Below are 8263 nucleotides of genomic sequence, written 5' to 3' on the forward strand. Positions count from 1 at the left end.
AAATAAATGGTAGCACAGTTAGCATGGAACGACCTAAAGTCTTGTAGAATTTATTGATACTTTTATGTCTGAGCATTTTCTCATCAACATTCGCTCTCCTCACCCATCGCTAGCCAATTAGATTTTCTTCTGATATATAAAGCCTTTGGGATATCGCTCTCGGGATTGGTCATGGCTGGTAGACCGGTTCTACAGCAAAATTTCTCGATGGGAAATGAGGTTCTTATCTTTGGCTGGTAGATTCATTCTGACCCAAGCGGTTCTGTCTCAATTGGCCATATATTGGGCTCATCTCTTTCAACTTCCTGCTTCTATCATTAAGAAGATGAATTCTCTGATGGCGAATTTTTTATGGGGTGGTAGCTCCTGCCATTACAAGATCCACTTAGTTAAATTGGACATGATTACTAAACCAAAGGATCATGGAGGATGGGGTCTCCTCCATCTTAAGTCTTTTGGCAAGGCGCTTCTGTGCAGATCGATTTTGAGGGGATTATATGGGAACAGCCCGTGGAGCTCCTTCATCAAACAGAAATATCTAAAAGGCCGATCCTTGGTATATTGGTACAGAAGGAACCTGCTGGGCATTTCAACAGGCTCGGCAACCTGGCGAAGTTTTAGAAAGACCCTCCCCTTCTTCATGGAAAATTACAGGTGGAGGCTCTTCTCAGGCTCCAGCATTTTCATTGGCATTGACAAAACAGTCCTCAACCTGGAATTGATGATCCCTTCGGACTTGCTATCTTTCCTCCTCGCTCGGGGCTTCTGCACTTGGGACAAACTTATTAGTTCTTGGTCCCCCCTGGGCCCGGTCTGGAAGGTTGATGCCGAGCTCTCTCTGCCCCCCCATTTCTGCCCCATCTGGCAAGCGGCTGTTAATAGTTTTTCAGGTAAAGGAATCTCTCCTACGGGCTCCAGGGACGAACTGATCTGGTCATGTGGAAAATCTTCCTCGTCCCACAGTGTAAAAGAAATCTATGCGGCAATCTCAACGGGCTTCCAACAGGCGTCCCCCTCCTTCCCTCTCAAGCTCTGGAAAGCAACCTGTCCGTTAAAGATGATCCTTTTTGCCTGGCTCCTTTTCTCAGACAAAAATCTCTCGTGGGAGGTCCTACAAAGGAAAGGCTGGCATGGGCCGAGCAGGTGCCAGATGTGCCTCTCAGAAGCTGAATCGAACCTGCACATGTTCTTCCAGTGTGCCGCCACATCGTCTATCTGGTATGAGCTTTCCTTAATTTTTGGTTTCTCTCATCAGTCTTTTTCCTTTGTACAGGCAGCTTTCTCTTGGTGAAGCTCCCAATGTCCCCCTGGCGCTCCCTTTTTGTTATCTCCTTCTGGTTCCTATGGACATGGAGGAACGACTGTATGTTCAACAACTCAAACAGGTCTCTGGCCTCTATTTTGAATTCCATAATGGGCCTCCTGCCCCCTTGAATTATGCTCAGGCGCTCTTGCTTCATATCTGTCATATGGAGAGCTTTTTCGCTGCAATATCTGTCATATCTATCTCATGGAGAGCAATTATTCGTTTTGGGCTCACAGGGTTTCTTCTTCCGGCCTACATCTGGACTTTTTCATTATATGCGGCTTCTTATGCTTATCATCCTCTCTTTTTCATATGGATCAATATTTAGATAGCCTCTTTGCTGGACTGGTTATCATACAGCATTCTGTTTGTATTTAGATCATTATATTTCCTTAATATAATCTATCTCGTTTTTTCCTCTGAAAAAAAACACAAATAAGGGTTACAATTTTGATAAACCCTTGCATTCAGTATAATGGTGAAACAGAGCGCACCAATAGATTAGAAATACATCTTAACAACGAAGGTAATGAATGCACCAATAGATTAGAAATACATCTTAACAACAAAGGTATTGAAGACAATGACCATCTGTCATACGTAAAGAGTCTTTTGTTTTTCTGCTGACCTTGTTTGGTCCAATGAGAATATGCGATTATTATTATAGAACATGCGTGGTGGTGTTACATTGTACTTACGTCTATGACCAGTGGAGATTTTTGGAAGTTTCCTTTTGTGTATCTTAAGAAGTTTCCAGAATTCATGTTTATGGTAATTGAGATTTTAGTTTGTTTTAGTTTTTAAAGATTTTATATAATTTATATATTGATTTTATATAGCTGTTGATATTAAGAATAAATATTGAGTTTGTTTGCTTCTTTGTAACAAAATTTGATATTATCTATATAAATTTTATTAGTCAAATTGTCAATTTTATATGATTAATTACGCCGTAAGGCGTTCCCTCTGGAAGGAACTCCCCTCCATGCCGCGGTGTCTCATTATGGACCCTTAGATCGATTGTTAGACGATGGAATAAACTCCAGCCATTAGATCGTCGGTGAAAAATGTTGTAGGCGGTTCAGATTATTGGAATGTTTTCAACAGTTGTCACTCAATGATGGGCCTTCCCCTCAATTTTGCCATCCCCTTCTTCATTTCCATTCCCCCTCTCCTTCCATTAATTCCCTCGCCGCTCTTTCCACTTCCTCTCTCTTCACCAATGCATCTGCGCCCTTCTACGCTTCAATGCCCACCTTCATCTCCTTCACTAGAAGGAAGGCATTCATTCTCTGTTCAGCAAAGAGAGGCCAAGCGATCATCGGCACTCCATGTAAGATGCTTTCGATCGTTGAATGCCCTTAAAGATGGATCTGATCAGAATGTATGCAATTTTTGCTCATAATATTCCTGCTTTAAACCCGCAGATCAGATAACTGGTTGCACGGTTCAGCTTTTCATATGATTTCAATGACCTAATCACTGAACTGAATACAGGTTGATTTGGTTGGAGGATATTACAATGCAGGCGACAACGTAAAATTTACGTTTCCAATGGCTTTTAGTACTACGCTGTTAGCCTGGAGCGTGCTGGAGTTCGGTCATTTAATGGGCGGTGAGATTGGTAATGCCATTAATATTGAATTTAAGTAGACCGCTACTTATTCATTCCATTCGTACGCGTATTTGTCCTCCATAGCTCTTCGACTTTGCAGACAGATACAGGGGATCTTATTGTGACAGCCTTAAGTCTGGAGTTTGCTCATTTAACTGCGGCTTTGATGGATACCAAGTAAGTTTTCTGTTTCATTTATTCTCACCCGGAAAAGTCCCGTCAAAATACCCAACCTAACTTCCAGTTAATACTAATGGGGATTTCAGGATGAATTGTTGTGGGCTGCTGCATGGTTGCACAAAGCATCGGCCAACAATTCGTATCTGCAGTACATTGATAGCAATGGCAAAACACTGGGAGACAATGAGGAGTTACATGAATTTGGATGGAACAATAAGCATGCTGGCATTCATGTACTGCTCACCAAGGTAATCACTCCATGCAGCTTCACAGTGCTCATATCAACTGTATTGAATTTCAAAGCCATCTATACTCGTGTATCTTTTTATACGCAGGAGTATTTGTCCGGGAATGGATGGTTCTTAAAACCATACAAGGGATACGCTGACAAATTCATTTGTGCCCTCTTTCCTCAAACACCTTATCGACCACATGTTCAATACACACCAGGTTCCCCTAATAGACTCTCTTTCTTTTTTTCCCGGGATTTTGTATGTTTGTTGTGTACATCGTGCTGCTGCGGGAAGATGAATAAGCTAATTGGAGAGATGCTGTGTTACAGGTGGGCTCATATACAAAAGTAATGCAAGCAATATGAAGATTGCGACGTCAGTATCGTTTTTGGCATTAACGTATGCCAAGTACCTGAGCGACGCGTCTCGAGTGTTGTGGTGTGGGGGCGTGGAGGCAACTCCGGCAAGGATTCGCGCCTTTGCAAAACGACAGGTAGGTGCACCACCTACTTCACTATAACTGGTTCTTGGTAGAAGTCAAGAATGCATTTGACATTGGTGTATCGCCATTATGGAGTTGCAGATTGATTATATATTAGGGGATAATCCTCTGAATTTATCATACATGGTGGGATATGGCTCCCGCTTCCCCCGACGGATTCATCATAGAGCCTCATCTCTGCCTTCTATTGTCGATCACCCGGAATTCATTGCATGCAAAAGTGGGTTTCGTTACGTCCATAGAAATGGTTCCAATCCTAATCTTCTGATGGGAGCAGTTATTGGAGGACCAGATGAACACGACCAGTTTCCAGACGATCGAACAAAATTTCGGCAATCGGAGCCCAAGATGTACATCAACGCTCCTCTCGTTGGCGCGCTTGCATTTTTCAGCGCACATCCATCGTGATTTCCCAGAGATGCTAAATCCTGACACGTTTCTTTACATTTTCTCAGAGGGTGGCATTTAACTTTTCATTTCTTTAAATTTTCTCAGAGGGCGGCATTTAACTTTTCATTTTCTTTAAATTTTCTCAGAGGGTGGCATTTAACTTTTCATTATGGATTCTCAAGAAATAAATCACGAATGTTTCTAGAAACAGGTTGAATGAATCCATACATTCTGGTTTGCCTCGTTGTGTCTCCTTTATAAAATGTGAAAAAAGAGTATTACAATACTTTTTCACACATGCCATCTGATCAAACAGCATATAGTTCTTTTTATTATTGGGTAAGAATTTGTAGCAGAAAACTGTCTTTCAAATCCCTTTATAAAATGAGGACATGGTTTGGGTTATTCTATTTCAAGATATTGTAGCAAAAAGCTGTATTGCAAGTTGCAAGGGATTTATAGATTTGGATTAGAATTCTTTTTCATATCTGCGATGTCACTGCTGCTTTTTGATTATATGGTGCCTTCCCTTGTTTTATAATTATCAATAATAATTGATCTGCATTTTGTTTGGTGAGATGTGAGGCATCTATGGGATTTTAATTAGAACTTGATTGCCTGATTTTACTTGGCCTTATTTTAGATGCATCTACTAATAGCTTGACATGTGTGATATGTCACATGGACAGGGAAAATCTGTTGAAGTACGATAGGCAGCAGGACTGCTTTTGAAAAATAATCTGAGGACAAGTTTTCATCTGATGATTGCTTCTTATCAACAATATATCAAATCAGAGTTGCTACCTTGTCTGGGGGCACCAGATAGACACCTCCGTTCAACGGTAGGAACTGTTGTCAGTGTTATTGTTCAGCAAGTACAGGTGCGGGGTTGGCCAGAATTAATGCAGGCACTGGTTCAATGCTTTGACAGCAATGACTTTAATCATATGGAAGGTGCTCTTGATGCACTATCAAAGGTAACTCAAGGTCTCACTTTTGGCTCTCCGTCTGTTGTAATATATTCCCAGAGTATATTTTTTGTTTATCTCAACAGATTTTATGTATTTCATAAGAATTCAAAGTTGTATGTTTAAAATTCTTTTGCCTATGTTTCAGAGAGCTGCATTTAAAACTGGATTTGTTCTTTTGGATCTTTTTTGGAAATTATCATTTTTAATAATAGATCTAAATTCTAATCAAGCCATGAGAGTGGAGTAGTTATGGAATTTTCTTGTTTGATGAGTAATAATGTCCCAGATTTCGTTTGCTGACACTTGCATTTCTGAGAATCCCAAAGGATTTAGGAAACACCCCCTTACCCCCTCCAAAAATAAAAGAAAAAACTCGTTAACCTATATTCAACCTTTTGGTCACAGCTTCTACTGTAACCAATTCCAATTCAAATGTTTGTTAGATTTTGGAGTGCGCACTTAGAAATGAACAGTTGATAATGGAGAGAATATGAAATTTTATTTTATTAATGATGCTGTAGCAATAATATAAAATCTTTCATGTATATCATGTCATTTATAGCACCCTTCAGAAGTGAGGGAAATTTCTGAATGGTCGTGACATTTTTATCCTGTTAACATGGAAGATGTAACTGTTTAAGTTGCATGAAGGTTGTGAGATTTGGATCATTGCCATGTGCAGGTGGTGACAAGAATGATCTAGTTGTGTTGTTTGTGGTTGCACAATTTCTCATACAAAAACAGATCATGAATATGCGAATTTTAAAGCAGAGTACATTGTTATGTAAGCATTTGAATTGATTTTAGGTTTTTTTTAAAGTAGATCCTGGGCTGTCTTTTTTCAAGGTTGCCATTTTAAACATATTAAGACTTGTCTACCTTTCTCTCAGATTGCCTTGTTTTAAAAGTCATATAAAGTAAGTTTCTTGTGGAAGTAATGGGCATTTGTCTATCATTTCCAATACAGAAGTAGAAAAAGTTGCAGCAAACAATATATAAGAGACGCAGCAAACAATATATAAGAGATGCTATGGGATTTAAACCTTGTTTTAATGTTTTTCGCTGTTGATTTTAAAAACTTTTGAACAAGGCAAATGGTTTTATTGTCTGCCAAAGATTTCTCTATTTTTGGTAAATGCTTTTTAAAGCTGTATGAATGGTTCTGCTCATGCAAGGGATATGTAATTCATAAGTAGATGTTTTGCATGCAATATAATTCGTTCCTTTAAGGATTTAATATTCATGGATTTGAAAGTTCCTCTTGTTTGAAGGGGAGCATGTGGGTCAAAAACAGTCTCGATACATGTACTTTAATACATTCTCTCTAAGGTTTTTATCAAGCACACTTGGCATATCCAAGAGGTCTTTCAAAAGGTGTTCTTTAATTAAGGGCAATCTTGCAATATGGGTCGGGGAATGTATAGCGAGGGTAGAAAGAAATTATCCCAGCAGGAATAGTGAATGCATTGGGATTGTGCTTGAGGTGGACGGGGAAATCGCGGGGTGGGGGGGGATGTGGTTTTGAAATGGGAATATTTTGCGGGAGTTTATGAGATCCATAATGTGCATGGCAGCTGCAATATATCTCTGCTTTCAAGAGAATGAATTGGATATGAAATCATTTGACCACAGCAATGCATGGGGATGAGCTTTCTAAGTGTTGATTCATTTTTACAACTTTGTAGTAGGTTTTGTACAACAGGGAGCCTATTTATGAACATAACAATGTGCTGCCCACGTAGATATGTGAAGATATACCAGAGGAACTAGATGCTGATGTGCCAGGTTTACCAGAGCGAGCTATCAATATATTCTTGCCCAGATTATTTCAGGTAAATACCATTGGAGAATTTGTTCTAGATTGTTGATAGCATTACATAGTTGTTTTGTCAGGATTTGATGGGAAACTAGCATAACTCATTATCAAAGGAGAATGCTTTATGTTGGTTTCAACTTCCAACTAAGCTCCAATGTATTTACAACCTTTTAATTGCTTTGCAGTTCTTCCAGTCACCTCATGTTTCTCTCAGGAAACTAGCACTTAGCTCCGTAAATCAATTTATTGTGTTTATGCCGACAGTAAGTTTCTCTGTAACCACAATGAAATGTGAAATAACAGTCAGGGTCTAACTGTCTACATATCTTTATGCTGTTAAACAAATGCAATGTATTAGATTCAATAAGAAAGTTAATTGTTTCTAAGGTTTATATTTTTGTGCATGCAGGCCTTGTTAATATCAATGGATCAATATCTTCAGGGCCTATTTACTCTTTCTCAGGATCCTGCTCCTGAAGTGAGGAAACTGGTCAGTTATCGTTATTTATCTGCCATTATCTTTGCTCTTTGTATAACGTTGGTCCTTTCATCCTAGTGCATGCAGGTGGACGGGGAAATCGCGGGGTGGGGGGGATGTGGTTTTGAAATGGGAATATTTTGCGGGAGTTTATGAGATCCATAATGTGCATGGCAGCTGCAATATATCTCTGCTTTCAAGAGAATGAATTGAGCCATACATAGCATATTTTGGGCTAGAAAAGCTACTGGACATTGCCAATGTCAAGTATAGTAGCTCTGCTATCCACCTAAGGAACCTTGAAGGTATATTTTCAGGGAGAAAACGCTCCACTGGCTCCTGCCATAGCTTGCAAACAACACCTGATTTGCTGAGCAGTCCAGGCACATCCAAGAACTTTGTATCTCCTTACCAGGCCCTAGAGGCATTGAAAAATCTCAAACCCAACCAAAAGTGGGATGTTTATTCCTTTGGGGTTATTTTTCTGGACATTCTTACTGGGAAGCCACCTTCAGATAAGGATTTTACAGCATGTGGTCAAAACTTTGTTAATGACAAGCATCGCCTTTTGCACATCATAGATCCTACTCTTCAACCAGAGGTTGAAGGAAGGGAAGAAATCTCTGTGTCTGTGGGGATTGCATTGAATTGTGCTTCTGCTTCCCCTCAAAAGAGACCATCAATGAAGGAGGCATTGTATTTTCTAGAAAAAATGCCATCATCCACAACGGATTAACCAATTCTTTCTTCCTATGTATCATCCTTGCTTTGA

At 39.7% G+C, this 8263-nt stretch overlaps 2 protein-coding genes across 2 annotated transcripts; both read left to right on the top strand.

Annotated features, from left to right (window-relative positions):
* The first annotated feature begins 2528 nt into the window (after positions 1-2528).
* On the top strand, positions 2529-4443 carry LOC149166565 (endoglucanase 17-like). The gene is made up of 7 exons (XM_089430194.1): positions 2529-2690; positions 2804-2930; positions 3022-3098; positions 3188-3349; positions 3437-3551; positions 3664-3827; positions 3918-4443. Exons 1-7 carry the CDS (start codon positions 2529-2531, stop codon positions 4242-4244), a joined length of 1134 nt encoding a protein of 377 aa, XP_089286320.1. The 3' UTR covers positions 4245-4443.
* Positions 4444-4921: 478 nt separating this feature from the next.
* Positions 4922-7569, top strand: LOC149166566 (transportin-1-like). Its single transcript, XM_089430195.1, has 4 exons — positions 4922-5203; positions 6940-7029; positions 7199-7276; positions 7423-7569. Exons 1-4 carry the CDS (start codon positions 4988-4990, stop codon positions 7567-7569), a joined length of 531 nt encoding a protein of 176 aa, XP_089286321.1. The 5' UTR covers positions 4922-4987.
* Positions 7570-8263: the final 694 nt, after the last annotated feature.

Source organism: Pinus tabuliformis, chromosome 5_1, assembly GCF_031772625.1.
Source record: "Pinus tabuliformis cultivar Carrire ecotype Pingquan chromosome 5_1, CPIR1, whole genome shotgun sequence".
Taxonomy (NCBI): domain Eukaryota; kingdom Viridiplantae; phylum Streptophyta; class Pinopsida; order Pinales; family Pinaceae; genus Pinus; species Pinus tabuliformis.